The sequence below is a fragment of the Trichogramma pretiosum genome, unplaced genomic scaffold, assembly GCF_000599845.2.
Source record: "Trichogramma pretiosum strain Unisexual culture from Peru unplaced genomic scaffold, Tpre_2.0 scaffold5, whole genome shotgun sequence".
NCBI classification, from domain to species: Eukaryota; Metazoa; Arthropoda; class Insecta; order Hymenoptera; family Trichogrammatidae; genus Trichogramma; species Trichogramma pretiosum.
Window position 1 is genome coordinate 1,985,197 of NW_019641672.1, and position 27,018 is coordinate 2,012,214.

Sequence of the window (27,018 nt, forward strand, 5' to 3'; positions counted from 1 at the left end):
TTAAACGTTTCGCTTGACGTTGATAGTAATTAGATACAACGAGACACAACAGAAGCTAGGCTTGATCAATAGATTCATCTCGTTTACAGAGTCTTTTATTGTATTTTGCTTTTTCTGAGCTTCAAATTTTCAACGAATGTTGCACAATTCGCGATTTTTCCTACTTCTTATCAAGCATAAAAATTTCATGTAGGACTCTTTTCGCACTCGAAGACGCGTATTTTTATCGCAGCTCCAGCGATTTTTTCTCTTTAAAAGATAGCATCGTCTTAGCTCTCAGTATAAAAACGTTCATGAAATAAGCTATATATACGGTGCGAGGAAAAAGCAAATTTGGAATGAACTTTTCCATGATCGGAAACCCGTAAAACGCCGATGGTATAAAACTACTTTCTTATCCTTTTTTTGCTATTTTCTTGAATATAGGTATAAGGCTAACATATATCGTTCATAAGGAAGATACTACACAGAGGGAAAGAGGCAAAGAGCATACGGGCGAATGAGACAATGTTGCTACGAGATAAGACGTGTAGCGGCGTCGCAGAGAATCGTCTATTTCGACGGATCGCTTGCGACTAGACATGTTTGTCTTCTATATATCGGACTCCGAGGGCGCGACTTTCAACGTTGTTCGATGGAAACGATAGATTTGCGCTGCAACTCCAAATTTACACACGAATACTCGATATGATGAAATTATGAGTTTTTTCAAAGCTTATTAAAAAATACGTGATCAACACTTTACACTTAATTTAAATTTAATAAAGGGAGTATAGATGTGATGTGAATACAAAAGTTGGTTTTACAAATGACAATAACTTTGTAAATTATCCGAGTAGACGTTCGAGTTGCTTAAAAGATATCATGATCCATTAAAATAGATGTTGAATTCGTCGAGTCCAATGCTAAATTCATTCGAAAAGCTCAAGTGCGGGCATTGACACCAATCGTCATCATCATCATAAGCCGGGACAGTCAAGTCTGATGCAGAAGTTAAATTTGGCAACAGCGAGTACATGTAGCATAGTAGGGGTCGCCCCTGTATTAAAGTAAGCGGCGATAATAACAATAGTTTACGGTTTAACACGAGCAGAGCCCCGACTCGGCTATGTTTACGTTTTTTCGCTGTAGCAAAAGTAAACGCCTTACATATTATACACATGAGCTACATGGAGAAAAATAGAAACTTTCTTACCTACATACAAAGTCTGATATTAGTTTATAGGCATAGTGGTGTTAGAAGTCAGGGCTATAGCACGTGGCTATACCAAGTGAGAAATGTAAAAGCGAGAAAGAGAGAAGAAGAGAGAAGAAGAAAGAGAGAGAGAGAGAGAGATGAAAAGGCGTTGGAATTGCTACATGGCGTGCAAGCCTATATCGGGGATAGGAGACGATGGTTGCTCCATAATATGTCGGGCTGTGTGTCGGCTCCAAGATTCGCGCAGCTGCCGCAACGTAGCGCGCACGACGACGGCCGACGTATTGGTCGATAACGCGCCGAGCCATGCCGTATAGCCGAACGTGTGCAAAACTGTACTGCGTGGCGTCTGCAAGCGGCACTGCTTAACTGCCACCGGCAAGCCGAAACGCCGAAAGTGCCGCTGTCGACGCCACGTTCGTACTTGCTCTCTACGGCATATACGCACGTCGCGCACACATTATTGTTATTATTATTAGTACTATTGTTATTATTATTGTACAGTCCGCGTCTCCGCGAATGAGTGTGTGCGCGCGTACATGTGTTTGCGTTTCGTGGCTATATATATATGTACACAACAGTTAGCGCGTATATCTATATGTATCGCGCGCAGCGCAGCAACAACCCGAGCTAAAACGCTACGAGGAGGAGATCAGCAGCAGCGGCAGCAGCAGCAGCAGCAGCAGCGGGAGGGGGGATTCGCCTCAGCTTTTACCGTGCAGCGTGCTAACTCTGCTACTGCTTATATGCCGCGCTGCCAACGCGACTCTCCGAAAAATTTTCTCATCTACTCGCGATCCTTCGAGTGTGTCTCGGGCCCGAACATCGCTCAACACCCAAAGTGCCTGTCCGCGTTCCGACTCGCAGCGTGAGCGTCGTCGCAGAGCGGTACACCGCCCACTTGCACCTGTCATCCAAGCACCTGCAGCTTATCTGCCGAGGCGCCAGCGGCCGTCTCGCACAACACCAGGTATGAGAAAATATAGATTATTTTCCTGCGATCCGTGCCCTGCACCTCGTGCTCGTCTCGCTCGCCGTAACAGTAGATTTGCCGTAGGCCGCGCGAAAATTGGGTTATGGTGACACGCTCTCGAGAGCGGCCGCTACTTTACTTCCGTCTTTCTCTCTCTTTCTCTCTCGCTCGCTCTCGCAGCAGCTCCCCGTCCGTCTGCATGATGCATCTCGATTCGAGGCGCGACGCACGGGACAGATTATGGCACTGGCCGTACTTTCCTCTGCTCATCTGCTGAATCAAGCTCACCTTGACTTTTCACGGACTTTCTACTGGTACGCTTCAAAGCGTGAAGGCACGTGTACAACGCCTTTTACCAGATGCGAAAATACGCTAGCTCGGCCTACGCTACATACCGTAGCCGTCGACTTCGGCCTCTGTACTTGTGTATGCGTAACTGCCCCTGAGTCTGTGTGCATTGCCATGAGGTCAGTGGCAGGATCAAGCTCGTATTATGTCGTGCCAGGCGAGTTTTTGAATGGCGGTCACGTGCAACGACGACTTTTGCAATCAACTAGCAATCGCAGTTTCTATGTTCAACATTTCATTGTTGCTTCGTGCCGGTATCGTATTTTCTATCCTACGCTCTGCTGCTGCTGCTGCTGCTGCTGCTGCTGCTATTCCGATATAGTTTGTTACGCCGCGTGCAAAACGCTTACACATAAAGGCGCTCGTGATTCAAGTGTGCGCCCATTGAACAGCGAATGACACCTTCTTTACCGACTTTTTCCGCAAAATGTCCCGAGCTTCAAAATTTACAGTTAACTTGCACTTTTTGTTTTTATTTGCCCGTCGACTCTACACTCAACGTTAATTACTTGAGTTTGCTGAAAATTGTCGTATTTTGTTGCACGTCTCATCGTTTCAGTAAACTTGTTTAAAAAGTATCATATTATATCGTGCGTTGCAGTTTGTAACATTCCTCACTTTGTTCCCCTTTAAATGAAACTATTTTTTTTTATATGCAGCTGCAATTTTTTACATCATCTTTTTTCCTCGAATTATATCGGTAAAGTAGAGTGCGGATTTATCTTTTCATGAAACGTCCTTTCCTCATCTAATTCTCGTGCAAATTTGAAGCGATCATTTTTAAAGTTTGATTTTTATTTTTTTTACTGTAAACTCTACTTTTTGAACAGACTCAATCATTGATTATGAACAATTCAAGGTTGAAATTTCTATAATCATAAGATAAGATAAAGTTATACAAAGTAATTTGCTATTCTAATATGTAACAGGAAAAAGCAATTATACTAGTTTAACGCCGAATATATTCAAGAACATACATTCTTTAAAATATTTAAAATGTTGCATAGTTTTCATTTATTTTCCCTAACACAGCATCGAGAATTTATTCGACATTTCTGTCTCGTCCAAGAAATATCATTAGATCTATTAATAGTAGCAATTTTTTCAAATGATGTTATCTAACAAAAAAAATCTGTTGTAGTTCTTGTCTTACCCTTTTTTTTATAGCTAAGTACGCAACTTGAACGTTTCGATTTAATAATCGTATGCTTAATATGTGCATACCATTGCTGATTGATTATCTTTCCCAGACATTATTGACTTATTTTTTAATCGAGCAATTATAGTTTTTTACATGAAACTTATCACATTAAGCTTGCGAAAAAGAATAACTGATGTCTTAATAATTAGCGGAATTTTTTAAGTCGCAAACCGTGTAGTGTACAGAATACAGATAAAAGATTTCATTTAATCGCAAATATTTTTAAAATTAAAAACTAATTTACACAATTAAATTATAAGTACTCGAGGTGCGCATCATTATTATGTTTTAATTATCAAATTTATCACAAATTCACAATATTTTATTACTACTCAAGTAATTTAAACAAGGTCAATTAATCCTTTAAAATAAAAATAAAAAACATGAATAAAATGGACAAATCAAGTAACGAATAAGTCATTACTTCCACTTCATTAAAGAGGTTGAACCCCTCGTTTATACGAAATTGAAAGCAGCGTAAGAAATAACCATTCGTACCTAGTGACGTGCCGATTTTTTTCTCTCATTCGTGCGTATACGTACGTAAGGACGACGAATCACGCGCTGTGCATTACTGGGTGGCGAAAAAGCTAGTTTATTGCCGGCCATCAAATTTCATTAGTCGCGGGAAAACGCCTTGTCCAATCGTGTCCTGTTATTAATCGCAGCACTCGTCACTGTCACATTTAGAAAAATAAAAGTATTGTTAGGCGCTTTCGCGATAATCTTATGACTTCGGTTTTCTCTCTGGACGTGACAGTGACTCATTGTGCAACGTTAACTCACCCTTCGGACTAAAGAATCTTTCTACATTTACTCAAGTACTGCTATTTTTCACATTAAATCAATTTTACCTAATTTACTTACTTTAACGAAAAAAATAATTTCCATTTAAACATTATTTTAAAATAAAACCTTTTTTCTTCCATTTATTAATTACGAAAAATAATATATAAGGAAATCATTATGCACAAAAAACAACTACTATGTTTGAAGTTGATAAAAAATTTGTTATGCAATATTTGTGATCTACGGAAAAACGCAGTTCTTTCTAAGTGCAATCCAAATTGTGCATGTGACTAATCAAGTCGAAAATTGACCAATAGATCAATAAAAAAATCATAAATTGAATCATTCTGATTCATGAACCAATTGAGTAAAGCTTGTTTCTTTTTCCGTGACAATTTTTATCCGACTAATAACCCGCACCGTTTCCATTATCCACCTTGTCATTACCAATAACTTCTGGCAAAATTACTCTGTCCAGTTTATCATATGTGTCATTAATGACTAGGTTATGTAGCCACTGCACGCGACCAAGATAAACTTAACAATCCGTTCATTTGGCAGTGCAGACATTTTTGAAGCAGTACACTGTATCAGTTGTTATCCGTGAGTTAGCCGTACACATCGTGTGAACGACTGAAGTTCGACAAGTATCTTAATTTGCTCATTCGTTCGCCAATTTTTTTCAATACTTGCACATTTTCAACCTTCACACTCGTTTTAAATATTAATTGACAGCTACTAGAACTTAATATAAAAAATTCAAGTACGTATGAATATAAATAAAAATAAATACAGCAATATTAAATTAGCTTAGTATTATTAAATAGTAATATAAAAATGATCACTTTCAATGCTTAATTAATATAGATTGAAATGCCTATCTATTAATTTTACGCAAACAATAGCTTAAATAAAAATTGCACTCCCATTTGAAAGTCGTTATTACACGTCGTCGCGCACATAATGGGCAAAAAGTCTATTGAAAGTGAATTCGGTATGCATGCGCAGGATTTCTATTCTCTTTTTAGCGTGCAAAAAGAGCAAAGAGAGTACTGCAGTTGCGCACTTAGCTGATGAGTGAGGCGTATACCTACACACGAATTGCACCTCTCCTGCCTATCGAATCGAATTTCAATGCGAGATCCACCCTCGTAAATTTTTTCGGACTCCTTTTTCTCTGTTTCAATGGATTTCTTTCGTTCGTGATATACTTGTTTGGGCTCTTTAATCATTTGCATACAGTCGCCGAGTGCAGCTGCGTGCTTTATTCATATTTAGAGGCGCTAGACTGCACAGCAGACTGTGTTTTTCTGTTATTGTTCTACGTGAGTGCTTTGACACGTTCTAATCTTCTAATTTTATTTGAAAGATTAATTTGTAAAAACTTTTATTCAAGTTCACGTAATCAATTAGTGAAATTTTCGTAGTTTTAAACTCCTAAAATTTTTTGAATCAATAGTTTACACATGATCACACTCATATCAGATTTGGCATCAGGTAACAATTGTTTTACTGCGCTAAAAACCCACGGAAGTTGAGTAATTTATCAGTTAATCAGTAAGGTGGCACGTGGCCAGTCACCACGAATGAAAAGAGTCCCTTTCTTGAGGATAAGGGCTGAGTTAATAGTTATGAAATTGAACAATATTACACCCTCGCCTCTTACGGGTGTTCTGCAAACTTACCGCTTGAATGAGTTTTGCTGTAAATATTTTTTCATTTTTCATTATAATATTTTGATTTTTTAATGAATCGTGGGATATTGAAGATAGGATTCTTGATTAAAAATAGTACACTTCTATTTAGAGATTTTTCAAAACGTATATTTTCAAAAAAAAGTTTTTCAATGATATCAATCGAGTTTTAAAATTGAGGAATAATTTTCTGATCCTTTCGGAAAAAAGTAATATGCAAATGATAATTGTATGTCGCGTGACTTTGAGACACGGACTGTGTCTCGTTGTTATCGTCTTTTTCGCTTTCAATTATCATCATCATAAATTTCAACCTATGACTTTTTTGCTTTTCTTGTATTAAATTAGTAAATTCTTAATGGCATTCAAAAAAAAATGATTAAAGGAGCTGTTAAAACGTTTGTTACTATTAATAACATGCAAAATGATTAGTTTTTATTTATATGCACAAAAATTTTTGGTTTATGCAGTTTCCATTTGCCTTAAAACATGTGTACTTGATATAAATTAATAAAATAATTTGATTGAAGCGACTAATTGTAATCAGCAATAGATACAAATCATTCGGAAGCTTTAAATCATAAGTACAACTACTTAACGATGTAAAATGATGAAGAGATTTCAATTAATCTAATCTGCGGAGTTGATGATTCTTTTGAAGCACGGGTTCGCGCTTAGAGCTCACTTACAAATTTTGTCTCTTCTTACCATGTGTTAAATTTGTTATCATATGCCCTATCAGAAACAAAAAGTATCTTTTAATTTTTTTCTTAAAGAATGATCTGTCTATATTGAAACTTATATTTTACTCATATATCATACTTATCATTAATTATTTATCCGTTTTAAGCGACAAATATAAACGTAAATAATGTGATTAATTTAGTGCGCATTTTGTATTGTGCCGAGGGTGTACGAAATGTACACGCTCGGACAATAAACGATGCAAAGGTTGATCACGAAACGTAATTAAACCCTTTACGACTGGACTATATAGATTAGTACATGCTTTTACACAGTATACAGTTACTGCATGGTAGTCGATACCATCAGCTTGAACCTATGTGTATATATACATCCGTCATTTGTAAAATCGAAGCATCCCTCGCCGTTCCTCAGGTAGTGAGTTGGTACGACGAGAGTCGTGTTTTACATGCGTCGATGGTCGGCGGCTCACCGAATGCATTGCTTTTCCACAACAATAATAGGTGCAAAAATATTTTGCGTCACGCCTGCGGCTATATCGTCTTGCGTTGTAATTCCCCGTACGTACACGTGTGTCCACACAATGCGGCAAACCACCGGATTCGGTGCATTTTTAGCCTTAATCGAAATGTTACTGAATTTATTTAGCCCGCTGGACCCTTTATCTTGTACTTCTGTATATTACAAACGTACGGAATTTCATCGACCACTGTTTTAATAATTAAGCCGGTGTGGTTGCGTTTTATAACGAATGAATATCATATTTTGTGCAGACTTTATTTATGTTCAAATTAATATTCCATAATACGGCTCAATAAATACGCCTGTCGATTTATCGCAGGTAAACGCCACGGAAAAAGTCGATTACGGTGAGATGTGCGCTCATAATCGGCTACTCTCATCGTCCTTACAGTTTACATTATAAAAACTCGGTCATGCGTAAATTTTTTCCACTAATTTCATGATTTAACAATGTAATGCTAATTTGTATATCTTGTGGTATGATGTATTGAAGTAATGAACGCGAAATTGATTGTTTTTACTGGTAGTTTTATAAATGTTTTTTAGACATCAATTTTTATAGAGTGATACAAAATTATACGAACCATTAAATTCTAGTTATTTACGAGTGAAATTATATGATTAACTATAATTATTAATAAACGCGAATGCTGCCTTTAAAATACATAAATTTTACGATATTCGTGAATAGCAAAATCAGCCGCATTGGCTCAAGCATACTAAACCCGTGAATTTGGTCAATTTTCAAAGCTTTGACAGAGGCTCTAAACAGTTCGGAAAATCGAGCTCATTTGAGCTTCAAGAGGTTTATTATTATGTCCAGCATTGAAAATTCATTTGATGCGCACCTGAAATTGAAACGATCAATGCGATATTTAAATGCTCGGATGTACACTTGGGCTCTACATGTATGTTATACGTATAGTATACCAAATACAAATGATTGAATGCAGAATTTCCATATATAAAGCAGTGAGTCACGAACGTCGATCAGCCCTACATGATGTTAAACTAAAGCGCGTAACAATAACATGAATATTTGTTTAGAATTATAATACCGAGTTGAATTCATAAAATTTGAAAAAAAGGAGACCCTTGTGTAAATATGAAATATTTTTAACGATATGTTTGCAAACAATTAAGTCACGCGCAAAGGTATGTACAAGCGTGCATAGAGAATAAAAACTTTCAGTGTACCGAGTTTGCTTCAACATTTTATCTGCGTTGGAAAAAAAAGTTCGGCGGCAAATAATAAAAAAAAAATGACCTCCTGCTTCTGCTTTTGTAACGAACGAATATTATTGCTCACGCGCATATAAGTAAAAAGATAGATCACATTACAGAGTTACATAATATGTCGTTAAAAGAATTAAGGGGTTGAAATGAGGTTGCAAGAATAAGATTCATAAAGTTGAAAAAAGCGGAAAAAGACAAAGGCAGTATGAACACTGCTTCGTTGTTCAGTGATTAAAATGAATAAGTTCAGATCTGGATGATACGAAGGAGATGAGATATAAATTTTCCTCGAGTGTATATCCTATCAGTTTGAGTTAATATTTTTTATAATATATGCATGCGAGAACACATTTCGGCAGTAACGTAGAGCTTGAGACTTGGTCCATAGAACGCGCATAGCCGTTTGAGCTCGAAGGAGAGAGGACGTCGACGGTGAGAGCTTTTATTAATGACAGCTACAGCTCGACTACGCGAACGGGGAAAACTGAAGCCGAGTTTATGGTCTCACATAAACTCTAAACTGATTAACAGCGGCCACCAGTGCAATATATATGTATCTGCAATCGACTCGCTCCTGTATTATATATACGCGGACTCGCTGCGAATTTGCTCTCTTTTGGTTATATTCCTTGGACCCGCGCGGAGCTGTGCGTGTGTCCGTCCGTCACACGGTTTTTGCGGCTATATATAATGTCCCAAGAGAGGAGGATATAGGAGGGAGTTAGATAGAGAAAAGCTAAGTTTATGGGCCATCGTCGCTGAAATTAACATTGGCCAATTAAATTGATAGATGTCTCTGGACCATCGTTAAGTTTACCATCCAATGTGTGGTGAATAGTCTAAAACTGGTTCGTAAATCTCAAACTTGCTTATTTTTGTCGTCGTTTACAGTACTAGAGAAGTTGTAAAATCATGTTTCATTTTTAATGCACACAAAGCGTAATTCATTTCAAACTTATCGTCGAAGAAAAAATTGTTCAGCAGTCAAAAATTGATTCACGTAACGAGAAAACGCAATGATTGCTTTTTAATTGAATTATCAAGGAACCGTTAGCTCTTTCATGGGAATACAAACATTTCGTTGCAAGTTTTTAATTATTATGACGATCGACAGTCATTTCGATAGAGAAAAAAACGTGTTACCGGCAAAAAGTTACTCATCGCCGAAGAGAAAATTTTCAAAAATACTCGGTCAATTTGCTTTTTTTTATGACTCGCGATTCATTCTTGGTCGATTAAAAAATAAAAACTTTATTATTCGCAACAAGCAATCCGTGCACATGCTTATGCAGCAGCGCGCAGTGCTGCAAAAATACAAAGCCTACGTACACCTTGTCATTGAATGCTTGTGGAAACAAAGAGCTGCGTGTTTTTTTTTCTGCGCGCTTTTTTTCTCTGTTTACGACGAAATCAAATGAATATAAAAGTGGACAGGTGCCAACAGTGACGATCGAATCAGTCTCTCTGTATATATATTTTTTATATCGTTGAGCCGTACACACACACATTCAGTCACATATACGTTATCTGTCACGCGTCACCGGCTTTTCACATAAATATATTTTCCAACCGTAAACTCTGAACTACTGTACTGTCGATTGTACGCGCTTATGTCTTTGTGCATTATATATCGAAACATTTGCAAGGACGAGAGGCGTAAAATGGAAATTAAAAGTGTGTGTGCGCGCCCCTCGAGCTTTATCTTTCGGTGTCAGCTGTGACTCTTTTTTCAGCAATAAGCCTGCATTTGCCCATAATGTTAAAAAATCGACGAACACATAACTTGCAGTAAATAACTTATTATTTTTCTCTGCTCGCGCATCGAAGCGCCAATTTTTATCAAGCTCCACCCAAACGCTGTATATTGAATAAGCAATTCAGTCGACTCCTTTCAAACTCGTTAATTCCAACATTACAATGCGCTAGTCAGCCTTCGCGCGTTCGAAAATCTAAGCTCTGATAACTCAACTCTGCGCTCATATATCTGCATATAAACGATACCCCGGGCCAGACAGATGTATCTGCATTTTACCGATGATCCCGCGGTGCAATAATTTTGAGCTTAACAACATCGGAGACGCACAATGAATTCCGGTGCCCAATCATTGCCACGTCCAACGTAATTAACTAATGTTCTTCTCGCGCGTTCGCAAGCACGGTATACGCGTACACATGCAAATAAGCCATCTAGCTGTGCCGTTGTTTCTCGCTCTCTCTCTATATTATTCAACGCGCGCATTATTCAACGCGAGAGGTTGGATTTTGAAATCTCTTTTTGGCGATCCTTACCGAGGGAGCTTGCGCGCAAAACGTAAGCTGATTAATTGGCCGATGCGAGCTCTTGCGTAAGCGAGTGCATTTTAGTCCGAAATGCATGTTTCCAAATGTGTAAAGCTCTTGACTGCAGCGATCGTTAATTCCGTTATTATGACGTTTGTGCGCCTATAGTTGCAGCTCCGTTCTATGCTTAAATTATTAAAGTTATCAAATTCTTCATAATCTTGAATGCGAGCCTATAGAACGTAATCGGTTCAATTGTGTTTGCCCTTACGAGTAATTTGAGATGTAATATTAGTTTCGTAAATTTTGCTTACGAAATTCGCTTAAATTCTCCATACGTTCTTCGAAATCATTTTTCTATATTACAGATGCTGTTGTATATGTTAATATGCAAATACTTTTATTTCATCATTTTTTTACGTTGATCAATAATTTTCTTCTCTGCATTGAGAAATAAGAATTTTTTTCCCTGTTACGATCGTAGAAGCTGCCGCGTACACATAATTGAGCGAGTCGTTTGAAACAACGCTACATTTCATGACGATGTATAAAGAAAGGCTTTTTAAGTGCCGTGGCAGATGTCGTGTCATTGAATCTATAAATGCATATATACACGCGGTGCTGCATATGCGAATAAAGTAAAAGTGCAACAGCTAACACAAGGCTCGCGAGCGAAGGGTGTGGTAAAGCAATTTTATTTGCAATTTAATGTAGTTAGTAGCGTGACTCTTGATTGTATGTGACGTCGAGATATATGTCCAGCGTAATGTCAAACGAATGCAGACGCGAGTGAAAATCAGGATCGCCCGTAATTGTTGTTTTCGATAGCTGTTCTTATTTTAGTTCGATTTAGAATGAGTAAGACCATATTTTTACTCGAATTCGAATTTGTCCTTTTATTTAAAATTAGAACTCTATTGTGGTGAGTGATTGTGAAAAAATGTTTAAAATTATATTAAATTAAAAAATACTATTGAATCATTTTTATGTTACTCTAGAAGTATTACCAATCAATAATTCGTATTAAGAAACTCATTCGAAGGCGAAGAAAAAGGTTGTTATTTCGAAATATTAAATCTAGAGGGTAACATATATTCTCTGTTGATAAGCCAGCTGAGATAGATAAGCATCACCCTTGAGTGCACGAGTCACACGTATTATGGGTTCCATCGATGATGTCTTGTCAGCGTCGGGGAGAGACGACGTATGTTGATTACTAAATACGCACCCGTATACATATACATTTCTAACTATATATACGCAGCACTCCATCCCTGAAAATTACGTCGCCACCGCTGTAATCTTTGCTAATTAGTGTCACGTACATACAATATGTAAAGTATGAGCTTTCGCCTGGGTATACTTAAATTTTAATTACAGGTGTGCAGATAAGCACATAGGCGAGAGATTGCTTTCTTCGACACGCTTCGTTATATTGTCGCAAGCTCTTCGGCACACTCTTTTTTAATGCTTTTTTCTCAAGAGCACATGCGCGATAATCATTTTTAATTATTTGTTTTATCTTGATTTTTTTGCGACCTCAAGTTGCCATTGATAAGCTCGAACTTGTGCGGTGATTCAAGCTTGTTCGTCGAGCCTGTAATAAAAATTAAAATTCTGAGAACAAAACTAAAAGTTGACGCAAATAGACACTGTACACGTGCATTTATAACGCAAGCGGTTTTACTGACTTTTTTTAGCCGTATATTTAGGAACTTGAGTGATAGACAGATATCTCGAACCATCAAGCTGCGAATAAAGCTTATAGGTATGAAATTCTATTTAAAATGATCGTTCGATCGAAGTCAGAATAATCTGAGATAGACACGATAGAAACGAACGTTCCCGCTACGTCACACTGTACGCGCGGGTGCAAAAGAGTACAAAAAGACTCGCTAGCACTTACGGAAATTGCAAAACACAGTGTACGAACGTGAGCTGCGTGTTATGGTCATTTTAATTAGGAGCACCGCGAACGTATAAGCGCTCGGATGAATTATCTGGATGAGGCGCTAAGGAATGTGCTTTTATACGTGTACATGCTACACATGATAAAAGAAAGGCATGCCAGCTGCAGCGCGACTAGCTTATTGTTTCCATTCAGAGCGTGGAATGCACGCGTACAACGGACATTTTTGTTCGTGCTAGATTGGAGGATTGATGCGTTGAAACTTTGACGTGCTCGCTGCGAATATTCTTTTACGTCAAAATAGGGAAACCACCACACAGAATGATAAGATGGAATGCGTACGCGAGTATGACTAAAGCACATGAAATGACAATTTTTTTGGACCCCTTGTTGTACATTTGTCTTTTTCTTGGATACGATACAGCTGCTTTGTCTCAGCGGATTCTCGCTTCTAATTTTCTGAATTGGAAATTTACGTGTCATATACCGATTTTCATCTCAACAAGTCTCTGGATTTAACATGAATTTTCAATTATACGCAGCCGAGTAATTTGCCTAAAAAGGACATCTTGATGGTCACCGCTGCTCTAGTCTTCTCTCTCTCGGGCATGTCGAAAATTAGTTTTGCTACTCTCTTCATATGTGTCACAATGCAGGCTTATAGGTATAATTTACGCGCGCATATTACGATTCCCCAAAGGCGATTTTGGCTCGTTAGAGAAGTAAGCGGGGGTATAGGATTCGCGCGTGGCTGTGTCCAGTCAACAAGGATTCGCACTCACGGGTCCTTCTCGCATATCAAGCAAGACGTAATGACAAGAAAGGCGGAATCGCCACAGTAGAAAGAGTCAACGGACTGGTTGGCGCCACGTCACGCGATGCATTCTCTTCTCCGCGTGTATATATACACGCACACGTATATACATTCTGTACATGCAGGGATGAGCCGCTCGTGCGAACAACAATAAAATCTCTTTTTTTCTCGCCCGCGCCAACTTTGAATCGCAATATTATTCAAAGTGTCTCTCTTCTCTTTCTTTCTCGACTTTGCCTTCTTATTTCACCTACTTTACAGCGGGCGCAAAGCATTAATGTCAACTGGTAAATTTACGAGCGTCGCGCGCCTTATGAGCGTGCAGCCGGCGCAAACGACGTAACACCAAGCGCGTAAACAATTGCGTGATATAATCGTGAAGTTCACGTGGCAGCACTCGCTCTTTCTCTCCTTCTCTTTTCCGGGACTATGGAAAAGCTCTAGCTCAAATATTTCGGAAACAGCTGATCTACATTGCAGACTAGTGCTAATGATTTAATTTTATAGCTTGAATGTCTTGAAAACTTTTCTTTTTATGCGAAAAATGCTCAACTTCGTTTTAATGTGATATTCTAGCTTCTTTTTATGAAGTTATTTTAAAAGACAATCGAAGTTTCAGAACATAGTAGTCATTCATCATTTTTTATATGCTCGAAGTATGGAATACTTCGTGCTTATTCATGGAAGATAAATTGTTTCATTTAAACCACTGTACAATTTTGCAGATTTCCGCGTCTTTATAAAGCATGAAAAACGTTTTTTCGAAAAATCTCAGCAATGACGGAGTGCAGTGCCAAGCTCTAACGCACGTATCCTATATTTTATAAGTACTACATTCATTATACGCCATAACTTCAGAAACACATTGTGAGGTTTTTTCTCAACTTCATTTTCCTTTATTTCACTTGGCGTTTTTATACTTTTTTTGATAATAGAGTCATTTTTCTTCATTTTTATACTCATTTAATTCAATAGTGAAGACCCCACTTCATGCAGATGTCTTTTTAGCAATGTTTATAAGATTCCCAAAGTATATACGATATTATAATTATTTGCGAAGGGCAGACTTTTTTTGGTCTCCTAAATATAATTTCAACAATGATAGGCTCCTATACTTCGATGTATATTTCTTAACGATTTTATGCAGAAAAAATATAATTTTTCGTACATATAAAAATCGGTGCTATGACGATCATGTTCATCCCATCAACTCTATTGTGACTTTTTTTAAACTCCGATAATATTTTTCAGTTTATACACGTGGAGTTGTATTATTCAATCCTTTTACGTACAATTAAATGCATTCCCAAAATTTTTTTGCTTTTTTGACGCATATCCGTACGTCGAGTATCTTATTATGCATTTTTTTTCTTCGGTGCTTCTGTCACTTTTAGTTATCTAATAGAAAACTTGATACCTAGGCGTTATTATCAAAGGATCGAAAATTTGGGGAAAAAATTCAAAAACACCTCGTTTAATATCCCGATCGTATTATAGTAATGGAATAAAAAAGTTGCAGCTATTATATGACTCTTTAGGTCCTCTTTCACAGATCTCATCGAATTTTTTCGACAGAGGCTCTCTTTCTTTCTCTCTCTTTATGCACTTTCTCTTTTGTACTCTACGCTCGAAAATCTTTTGAGTATCAAAAATTCCGATTAAAACTTTAATTAAATTCGAATAATTAAATTTCCAGCGGCAGCTTTCGTACAAATCCGTGTATATGCGCGCGTGCATAATGCATCTTTTATCTTCTATTTTAAATAAACGCGTCGTATATATATATGTGGGAATTCCTGCATACTAAATAAAAAGGTATAATAAAAAAGTGCATAGCAATGCCTCCATCGGCTTAATACATATAACGAGAAAAACGACGACGACTACGAGTAAGCCGTACGGCAGCTTGGCGTCGACAGGCGGAGGCTCGTAAAACGCGCGTGCAAGGGAACCCAAAACTTTTATGAGCTTTAATCAGACGGGCGGCCGCCTCTGCCGCTTTCCCGTTCTATATATATACACGTTCACAGACACAAATATATATCTGTGTGTGTGTGTGTATGCCCGAGCGCAGAAAGAGAGTTCATTTGCGCTAATGAAATCAGTGTTATCTACGTCTATTTCGCGCGTGCTCGAGGGTGACATGCAAACATAGAGCTTTCGCTTCGTGGAATATGCGCGCGCCGGCGAGTAACTGGCTCCGTGAAGCGCCGCAAATTTGAAAATCGTCATTCGGAGCATCGACAAGAGGCGCGGTCGCAAAAATACGTCTCGTTGATAAGAAAAAGTTTTGCTTTTTAATTTCTGCCGTGCGCGTATAATAATCAATGCTCTGAGAGATGCGTATGTGCTCGTGTGCTTGTGCGCGTCAACCGATGATGCGCGACACATGAAAGCGAAACGTTAACCTGGCTTCGTGCTTGCATGTGCGTGTGTTTGTACGTAGCAGCGCAAATAAAAGGAGAAAAAGCAGCGGCGCAGTACGCGATGAGTCGAAATCAGGGGGATGTCAACAAAAGACGCAAGAATCTCGTTGTGCGTAGCAGTATTATAGAGAGAGAGAGATGAAGAAAAAGCGCATGTTACGGAATAAAAAGAATGCGATACACACATGTACGCTCTTTCTCTGCGAAAAATCCTCTTTCGTCTTTCTCATCTTGGCGTCGTGTCGCATGTGTGCTGCTGCGTGCTTATATACACCTTCGCTTCGAGCAGCAAAGTACATATTTCCACACACATGATGGGGAAGAAAAGTAATTGGACGCCGCACGAGTAGTGGACATGTACGCGTATACGCATATACACACATATATACAGCTGTTATCCTGTCGCTTTTCCTCTGGCCGCCGCTGTATATACGGCGGATGGACCTCTTCGTCGCCGGACCGAAAGATAAATCTTCGCGGTTGGTTTTATGAGCGAGTACACCTCGAAGCGGCAGCAGAGGCAGCTTCATCATATAGATATATTCCTTTTAAAACACGAAGTATTCACCACCAGTGCTGCTCTCTCACTCTCTCTCTCTCTCTCTCTCTCTCTTTCGCTCGCCTATATAGCATTATAGGATACGTGAGCGTTTTTCGCCGCGCAGATATATATAATTGAAGTGCCTGACTGCCTAGTGGTGTGGCTATCGCAAGCTCCCGCGTGCGTGTCTGTGAGCTTTTCTCATCTATCGATGCGCTCTTTGTTTATGGTGTTTGCTCGGACGAAGAGCTATTGTGTTATACATACACTTTCATACTATTTTCTTGTAATATTAGAAGGGAACGATACGTATGATTTATTGTTTCCCTGCTTGTTGCCTTTATTTGAAAAGTATTTGGTGCAATAAGCTTAATGAAAAATTTTCAAAAGCTCGAGAATAATGGAATTCATTGTTAATTGCTTACCTTTATTATTATTTCTCGGCTTTCATACCATTTTATCTTCGTCAAAAATCTTTCCGCATACTCCACAGTGATTTGCAATGCTAACGAAGTGATCACCTAGCTCGGAAAAAAGCATGACTTTGCTGTATTTTCTGACAACTTTCTTGGCTTTTCAAATTTGAACTTTTAAAGAGCAAACGATTTGTTTGCCTGATTTCTTAAAACTTGGACTTATCTTTCCGTTCTAACTTTTTTTTACGACTTCTTTATCTTGTCGGCTTTCGAAATGAAATCATTTCTTTTTGTAATTATTATTCGACGAGATAATTTCTAAGACGATTATACAGGAATTTTCCAGTGATTCAATGCGCTCATAAATTAGTGCTTATATATCCTTGATACTTCTCGTATGACAGTTTTCACGCACGACTAGCTGGTTCTTAAGCTAGATTTCAAATTTCTCGATGCTTGAGATAAAGAGAGACGAAGAGAAGCGCGACAAAGTTGCTCGCCGCACCTGTGCGCATAAAAGAGATCGCGTAGGAGAATAATTAACTGCTCCGAGCGACGATTTATTATCAGATGCGTGCGAGCTTCGCGCATGATATACGCAGAGAGAGAAAGAGAGAGAGAGAGAGAGAGAGAGAGAGCAATATGATGTATGAGAAAGCCGTGATACTACCAGTGTATTAATGATCGGTTCTCTTCGTTATGTTTACCTTAATTTTAGGGTGAGTGTTCGTAGTAGATAAGAGTCGAAAAATTTGCTAGTTTATTCTGCTTGAAATCAGTAAAAAACAAGTATTTTGAGGAACGACCGTTTAATCAATTTCTCCATTTTATACGTGAGCACGTACTCACCCTCTTTTGTGTCGCGCTGTGGTGGACACTGAAACATCAAATTATTCGAATTCACCAGATAAAAGTATACATTGTATATAGTCGGAATAGTTATGATACGTATAGATTTTATGATTATATCTTACCAATAAAAAGCCAAATCTCAGTCGCATGCCAAAGTGCAGTGCAGTAGATTCGACGCGAGACTCGACGAAGTTGCTTCCGCTGCTGCGTGCGCTCGTATTCATACACTAGAATCGGCAGTCAATTGTACCGTAAAAACAAGTTTTAGCTTCATTTCCTGGATTTCCAAATAGTCAATAAACTTGTACTTTTTCTCTATTCTCGAAAAACTTTATAGCTCTGCATGCGTACGTACACCCACACCGAGAGATGGTGTTCATTTGCACACAGCTAAAGAAAAAATCGTACCAGAATAAGAGAGAGAGAAAATAAGCAGTTTTGTTGCAACGAGCTTCGATCTAGCTGGTGAACCCCCTTGTACGTCCGTTAGAGAATCGATGATTGGCTCAAGGGCTTTTCTACTGCGCCATGAAATTTTACGAGTCCATCGCGTAAGACAAGTCACTCACTAGTAGCAGTTACAGCAGTGATCTATTCAATTCTGTTATGCAGGAACGCTTATTGTCCTTTTTTGCGCGAGGCTTTGTAGCCAAAAGATCACAGCTAAGCAGCCTCTAAATCTGTGACATATCCTTTCCATTTCTTTCTCTTTCTGGTCATTATTACTGTCTTGACTCGTCATTGAATATATTGAATTGAATTCTTAAGTGGGGACAAAGTCAACCATACAAATTACATGTACTTTTTTTACGTAATTCTTAGCAATCGGAGAAAAGTACCACTCAAATTGGTTTAAAATTACTGTGTGCACAGCATTTACCGTATTCAAAGCTCGTGTAAACAAACGAAATCCGTGAGCATTAATTTTCCGCTTTTCGAATCGCTAACTTTAAAATGCCGGTTATCGCAATAGGCAGCAAGTACAAGCATAAGGTACACACAATCTGGTTGCTTTAAAACCGCGAAAAAGAGCGCGATCGCCGCCTTTCGTTGAAAGTCTCTCACACGCGGCTCCTTTTCCCACACAGTGCGCTACCCCGAGTCCGAGAAGATATCACTTTTTCCCTTGCTCGCACTCGTGTATTTACATGCGTGCGCGCGTATATGGAGAAGAAAATAATGACATGGGGCTGCACTTTCTAGCTTCTCGGCTTTTTGCGGTCAACCCTCATTGTGATTTGCCGCCACCGCTTACACATACGCGTAACCCCATTCTCGCGCGCGCATCCTGCCCATTGTTTTGCTCGGGGCACTTGGACGAATGCGTGCATAAACGGTCACTCCCACCGACTGAGAGGCGAGCGCGTATCCACGTTGCACGGTTACAGCTACCTGTGTATCGAGCTCTGCCCTTGTGCAATGCTCGCGCGCGGCTCAGGTGGCTCGAGTCGGATCGCCTGCGTTTCTTCCCTCGACTCGCTGTTTTGTCGCCAAAACCGTCAAAGCTTCTCGCTTTTTCTTTTGCACGACGCCTATCGTTTGACGCAGCTTCTGCCTTTCAGCGGCGAGTTCTTGTTTACGAGCCTTGGCCTGCGCATTGTTTTCGCTTTCTCCGTATTTGATCCTGCGATTTCGCATTCAGCTTTACGTGCTACTATTACATATATACCCACCGTGTTTACGCACTCGCAAAGGTAATTATTACGTTCGCGAGTGTTTTGTCACCGCGATTATGCCGACATTGGCATTTCTTTATTTTTACGTCGCCGATTCTTTTTTTTGAATGCACTTTGATGCACGTGTGAAAGCAATACAATGTTTTGAAATTCGATTCGTACATTCATTGTATAAATAAAGGTTTATTGCTCATCTGTTATGAATTTTCCTCCAAGAAGAAACATAAATGAACTTGACCACTAACGTATTTCCATCTGCGTCTATTCGATGACGCCAGAAAAGAGTCTATGCGCTAATTACAAAAGCCATTTTCACATGCAACCTAACGCCGATGCGTGCGCGCGTATAACGTATTACATTTATGGGCATGCAAATATTAAAGTCTACTCGGACGTTACTGTCGAGCCGCGCGGTCTATGCATGCTTATAAAGAAACAGGAAATATAGGTACACCAGAGTTGTAATAAGATAAACGTAGTACACAGAGTGTAGCGTGAACGACACGGGGTAAAGAACTGAGGGTGAGTAACATGAACTGCTTGGAAGCATATAATCTAGAATTTACCGAGTATATCATACCATGTAATAGGGTTAAATATATTACAATAAGTACTTGCAGCTCTTATTTTATAAAATCATTCTTCGACTCGAAGAATGAAAATCTGCCTAGTCATTTTTTTCCAAGACTATTTTACTCAACTACTTTTGAGCGTGTTACTTACTTATATAGTAATAGCACTGCAATATAAATATGTTTCTTGTTGTTTTTGGTCATTTTTTCATAACTCCCCTAATATAAAAGCAGTGTTAGAACAGTTTCCGAGTGCTCGATTCATTACGAACATTACTTAATCATAATAGCTGCCGTTATTTATTATACGAGCCTGCAAATCAAGGTGTTTTTCAAAGCTTATTTGTGGCAACAGCCAACATTAAATCGTTGACACCTTTCAATTACACGCGTTCACGGCGTTTAATATGCAACGAATAATTATACTTACACGTTGCGAACACCTACGGCTGTGCACTGTTTTTCTGTACCTACACATTATAATACTCCCACTATGCTCCTACGAAAAAAAAGCTCTCGCTCGTGTCAAAAGGGCTTTATTATTCGCGCGTATTTGTATATGAACGCAGTTATAACCTGGGAGAGAATCATTTCCTCGCACCTTCGTGCGCCTACGTACAAAGCCAACGTCAAAAGCACAAAACTCAATTACAACTTGGACTCTTTTGCTCGACCATATCAGCCCCTACGTACGCGTTGTAAAATGAAAAAATCCCGGCATACATACGTGTGTACGTTAGGGCGCAATTAAATTCTGCAGGGTGCAAAATTTTCCCTCCGCCTCCCTACCTCTCGTTCCGTGTCTCTCTTTGAGTTGAAAAAACTCTTTTTTCCATAAAATCAAACAAGTTCGTGGATGTGAAATTGCACTAACTGTCGCGTGTGAAAGTCGCGTACACGAGAGTATCTTGCATGTAACATGCGTGTATTCAATAATTGCACGGTATATTTCAGTAGAACCAATACATGCATAAATTACCTTACATCTTGCACATAATATCGGTTGTAATATTTCATAAAAATATGATGAAATCAGTCAAACTCGTAGCTTATATTTTGGCTAATATTCTGCATAATATACTCGAAAACTACTTCTACACTAGAGCAGATATAGAATATGACTTAAAGCATATGGTAAGAGCTACATTTAAATTTCGCCTTCAATGATCCGTTGCACGATCCGTTAATTTATAGAAACTTTACAACAATTGAAAACTTTCGAATAAAATTTGCTGACATTACAATGTTAATTACTAAATTTTATAATTCGGCTTCCGACATAATTTTTCTGGTATCGTTGAAGACTCTTAAAATGAACAAACATTATATATTTTGAACCAAATCGAGTATTAAAATATCCGTAAAAAATTTTTAGGTCACCCATATTACGATGAAAGAAAACTTTCACTTTTAATGAATAATATAAAATCAAAAAAGTTTCGATATATTACCGATTCGACATATTAAACGTACATTGGCCTTAACTTGTGGAAGAGTCGCGCATGAATAAATACACCTAACTATTAGTCCTCAACAAACTTGATTTTAGGGCTTTCACAGCTCTTTTTTATTAATAAAAAATTCATAAGACAATGTGCTACGCATAAATCATTGATGATTTTTGTGAAAATAAAAAAATTCGTTACTTTTGGAAAAATTGCATTGTCGCTGTCTCACATCAACTTTTCGACTGGTCAAAAAGCTTATTTAAATACAAAAGAAGCTATAACAATGAAGCTAAAGTCGGAATCGTTAGCATACGACTTGTCGAGCGCGAGCGGTATGCAGTTGTGGAATGAAAACACTGAATAAGCGTAATTGCGATGCACCTTGCACTCGACCGAATAAAAGGAATGCAGCCAAGCATGATTTCGACATATGGTCATTTAAGTACACCCGCGCATATTTAATATGTGCGGCATTTAGTAGTGGGTCTGAAACTATGCGTAAAAAGATGATAAATAAATATAGTCGCGATGCAGCTGACTCTCTAAAAGTAGTTGCGAACCTCGAAGACACTTCCGATTGATGGTTTGTCTTCAACGAAAATTACTTCATCCGCTCCTTATACTGTGGTTTTTGCTCGCACATGGTACATACGCTCTAATAGAGCATGTTAACACTTTACGTAGTGGATGCTAATGATGATATAATTGCGTAATATTGTTTCCTTGCTTAAAATTTTTGTCACAAGAGCTACGCATGCTCTCTGATTATGATGTAGCAACGATTGAAACCATATCTGACCAAATTTAGCTTTCATTGGCGAAATATCATGTCGTCATCAGACTAGTAATTGTAGCATTATTAGTTGCACGTCATTATACACACTAAAAATAATCCAAGTGAGAATGACGAAGACATTTTTTCACCCTCGAAAATCATGGAATGAAAATAAAATCAATATAATAATCAGTATAATCAATATAATCAATATAAATATAAATAATCAGATATAAACTCAAATTAAAAGTTTTCGTACACAGATTTGAGAAAATGATAAAAAAAAAAAAATCTATTACGTTTGCAACCAAAGAATCGAAAATTCGCTTATTTCCATTTTGTAAATTTCAAGAATTTATTATTCAATCATGTATATGTATGATGCAGTTTTACGATTTTCTACACTTATTAGTATTCCTTTCCAGTTGCAAGTATGAGTATTGACGCGAGCAATTTTATTTTTAAAATGCTGAAAATGAAGATTTTGCTCACGAGTAACTCTATTTCAAGGTGGCTTATTAATCAGTAAATAATATTGGCTTATCTACTAAAATTAGTCGTCGGTACCGGTAACATAGATAAGCACGCCTTTCTTGCACTTTTTCGATAGAGCAGCGATCACAGGTGAATTTTGACTTTTCATCGTGCGTTAGCTTGTAAGCTTGATCTTGAAATTTCGTTAACATTTTCTGTGTTAGAGGGGGTATTAGAATCGTAGAAAGTTAACTTAGCATATCGATGTCATTATATGGCCATTGCGAGGCTCTTACGCGCGCGCGCGCGCTCCTCTTTTTGATTCTTTGGAAAAACGTATACAACTCTGCCGGAAATATGATCTCTAACCTTTAAATACAAGTGTTACAGTTAGTCTGCGACCGATGTCCGCGTCGCTCGTAAGGTGTTGCTTCTCCTCTACCGGCTGGCCGCTTCTCTACTGTGTCAAATCGAACTTGCTCAACAGTCAGTCAAAATGAATCTCACCGAACTGTACCACCATTACAATGTCCAGTTGGCAGGTAATATAGTTAATTCAGTGATTTTTTTTTGTACAAAAAAAAAAATGAAAAGTGAATAATATGTGTTGGAGAATATATAATTTTTTGAGTGTTACAATATTTTACGAACAATTGCAACGAAAATATTTTTATGAAATATGTGTGTGTGTGTGTGTATGTTTAAAACATCGTGTGCAATATTTTTTGGAACGAAAAATACTGAATATCTTCATCGTTTTTTTTTTATATTTTTTCTCGTGAATTACACAAGTGTTAGTTACTGAGTTTTTTTTACAGCGCCATAGTGTCAAAATATTTTTTCTTCGTTACAGATCCTCGAACGAATGACATGTTGTTGGTGGGTGACCCCATTTTGGTCGTCGGAATGTTAGTGCTCTACGCATACATTGTGCTTAAATGGGGGCCCCTCTATATGGAGACTAGAAAACCCTACTCCTTGAAAGGGTTTATTTTCTACTACAATATCTTCCAGATCGTGTCCAATGCCATCATTGTTTATACGCTAACAACGTCTGGATGGACAACTGAATTCGGCTGGGGCTGCGAACCAGTACGGTATACAAGGAGACCTATAGATTGGCGGGTAAGAATACATACTTATTCACTGTAAATCATTGCTTTACTTTCACTTTCTTTGCTTTCACTGATCAAGTAATCAAAAACGCCTAGCGGTAACATTGAAAGTTATTGAGACTTTATATCGTTCACTATTTCAGATGGTAAATATTGTTCATTGGACCCTAATGTTGAAAATTATCGATTTGATCGAAACCGTCGTGTTCGTATTGAGAAAAAAGAACAATCAAATCTCCTTTTTACACGTCTATCACCATATAAGTACTGTTGTAGTGACTTATGTATGCACCAAATATTTCCCTGGTGGAATGCTGTCGATGCAAATGATTGTCAATGGTTCTGTACATATGATTATGTATACTTATTACCTTTTGGCCAGTTTGGGCCCTAAAATGCAGCCTTACATAAATCCAATCAAGCCTCACATCACGAAAATACAAATTGTAAGTATAGATTAGTAATAATTTTTACTTCTTTTTATATTAAAACGTAAATTTTTATCGCACTTGTCTCAAATATGGAGTTTTTACCAGTAGTTGAATAAAGCTTTTTACACCTTTATAATTTCAGAATAATATTTACATTAGTTAAAATGTTTTTGCTAATTTTGCATAATATCAATATTTTTCCGCTTTTAAATATTAAGTAATAACTATTTAATGTATTACTCTAACAACTCTCCAAAGCTTATACTAATGTAAAATATTTTTTTTAGATTCAATTCTTATTGTTGCTAACGCACCAGTCACAAGCGTTTTCTTCATCCTGTGATATACCAAAGATAGCTCCAACGATCATAGTTGGCAATCTTCTCTTGAACTTAGCGCTATTCTTGAACTTTTATAGACAAAGTTATTCAGCAAAAAAAATTGAGTAAACGTAAAAATAGCAACAATTGTAAATATGTAAATTAGATAATCTCATCAAATCATAAGTCACCTTTTATAATTAAAGAACATCTTTCATTCACTTACCCTTTCCATTATACCTCAGAGTTGAGGAGGCTTTGATAAATATTTGAGTAATTTTTTATTAACGTTTGAAAGGACAATTCAATAGTGAATTAAACTGTAGGGTAAATGTATTTACAGCACTGCGTGGCTTTGGTGCACTGTAATGACACGCCCTTCTGCGGTACATGTAGCACATATTAGCACCACAGTATATATAATATATAAAACTGTACTTCATGTTGTGAGCTACTTATACCGATAAAAAGGGTCAAAAGTGTAAATTTGCCTAGTGCTAAAGTAAACTACGATATTTGTACCACAAGAAGTTTTTTTGGTACGGCTACTTGAGCTCTCGCAGTGCTCGGGCCCTAAGATCCGCTGTGTTGTAAAGCGATACTTATGGAACTTATATCGTTATTAAGTACTGTTATAAAATACATAGCTTCAATGAAATTTGTTGTGTACTGCCTGATGGTCTTCCTGCGCTTAAATCGTACACATGGTGTATTCATTCTAACATAAAACAATTAGTTAATTTTTTGATTGTTTTTTTTTCAATTATGTACTGCGCAAAAATAATTCAAAGCGTTAGGTAATTGATTCATGTATAAAAATTATATGGAAACCTATTAGGTCATTAAAGTTATTGGAGATATGTCATATTGTACCAATATGAACTAATCAATTTTTTGTATTAATTAATAACGACATTATTAAAGTTTTATTAATAAAAAGTCAAACTGATGAATTTATTTCAACCTATCACATATATTCAATACCTATTTTATCTCAAGTAAATTGATTGATCGATCTATTTTCAAATATTTAATTGCAGTGGATCATCGGACATAGTAACGATCCGGAATATTATTTTCATATTTTATGGTTTTATAATATAAAATGTCTTTCGACAATTTAAAAGCAATAATGGTTAAATAAAGTCATAGCTGTTAAAATACGGTATGTTTTTGCCAGCACACTTTTTTACACGCGTAATGTTTACTCTTGGCTTCGGCAAGATATACAAATTCATATTGCTGTCTAGACATGCTACGTTGCAGCAGCGAAGTGGTGATTTGTAGTCGTCAATAAGTAGTATCTCGGACCGTGACATATCTCACCGATCATAATTACATCTGACTATACGTATATCTGAGTGTTAGTATAGCTAGAATATCAGGATCCTCCTCGTTCCGATGTTTCGTCTATAGTAAGGGATCCACGCCACTACGTCAGCTCACTCATCTCTCTCTCTCTCTCTCTCTCCGGTTATTTCTCGCTTTTCGCCTTACAGGTCTACATCACGTCTGTCTCGATAAGGTCTCCCGAAGCACATCCTCCGGGTTTGACTTGTAAATTACGATACACTACCTCGTGATACTATTTGTCTTACTTGAAATATAGCTATAGAAACGTTGAGATGTTAGCGCTATTAAACTCTGCTACTGATGCTCTTGTAAGCTCTCAAAAGCACGTATTTCTTATTCATATATGCGTGAGCATCAATGTTTTCGTTGCTTATTACTTGGGCAGCAAATTTTGCAAGCAAATAAAAATAAATGGAAATGGAATCGGTGGTACAGATCAGTCATTTCTTAAGCAATTATTAGTTACCTTGATTAATAGTACTTTTTTCAAAATTATCTGCTTATGCAATGCGAGACGATGAAGACCCAAACTTTCAAGCAAAACGTATCAAGCAGAGGATTAAAGTGATCGAAGAACAGCAGCAACAGCAGCTAGCGGAGAGTATCGAGCTTTTAGCTGCGAAGTCAATGCATCAAGCGAGGCATTAGTAATCGAGCTTAAGTCTGTAAGCAATTTCATTCCCCTCGATGCGATGGTATATAGCTGCTGGTAGGATCGGATCGCCTCAACTTCTCGACCAATACGACGGCCACACATGCAAGTGCCCGAGTGCACTTAGTGCAGCCACGATATTCAGAGCAGTGTCGCACGCGTTGGCTTCTCGGACTCGGCGTCGTTGTGCGCGCTCCCACGTGTCAACTCGTGCTGATTTACTGCCGTCACCGACACAAGCCTTCCTCCCTTTACGATCGTACTTACTAATCGGTCAGAAGCAGTAATCGAGGTGACC

General features: G+C 37.9%; 1 protein-coding gene across 3 annotated transcripts; it reads left to right on the forward strand.

The window, feature by feature from the left end:
* Positions 1-1,857: 1,857 nt before the first annotated feature.
* Positions 1,858-25,654, forward strand: LOC106658773 (elongation of very long chain fatty acids protein 1-like). Of its 3 annotated transcripts, none has more exons than XM_014380885.2 (5): positions 1,858-2,168; positions 23,232-23,391; positions 23,703-23,974; positions 24,108-24,410; positions 24,683-25,654. In XM_014380885.2, the coding sequence occupies exons 2-5, from the start codon at positions 23,346-23,348 to the stop codon at positions 24,842-24,844; spliced, it is 783 nt and encodes a 260-aa protein (XP_014236371.1). In that variant the 5' UTR covers positions 1,858-2,168; positions 23,232-23,345; the 3' UTR covers positions 24,845-25,654. The 3 variants fall into 3 exon arrangements, with proteins under 3 accessions (XP_014236371.1, XP_014236372.1, XP_023316272.1); XM_014380886.2 differs by having other exon boundaries at positions 23,240-23,391; XM_023460504.1 differs by lacking the exon at positions 1,858-2,168 and adding an exon at positions 5,257-5,272.
* The last annotated feature ends 1,364 nt before the right edge of the window (positions 25,655-27,018 follow it).

What these genes read in the sequence shown, in the direction of transcription:
- LOC106658773 (XM_014380885.2), top strand. Translation starts at nt 23,346, where the DNA reads ATGAATCTCACCGAACTGTACCACCATTACAATGTCCAGTTGGCAG. An exon ending in GGAGACCTATAGATTGGCGG is followed by an intron (nt 23,975 to 24,107) that starts GTAAGAATACAT and finishes TCACTATTTCAG; the next exon opens with ATGGTAAATATTGTTCATTG. An exon ending in ACATCACGAAAATACAAATT is followed by an intron (nt 24,411 to 24,682) that starts GTAAGTATAGAT and finishes TATTTTTTTTAG; the next exon opens with ATTCAATTCTTATTGTTGCT.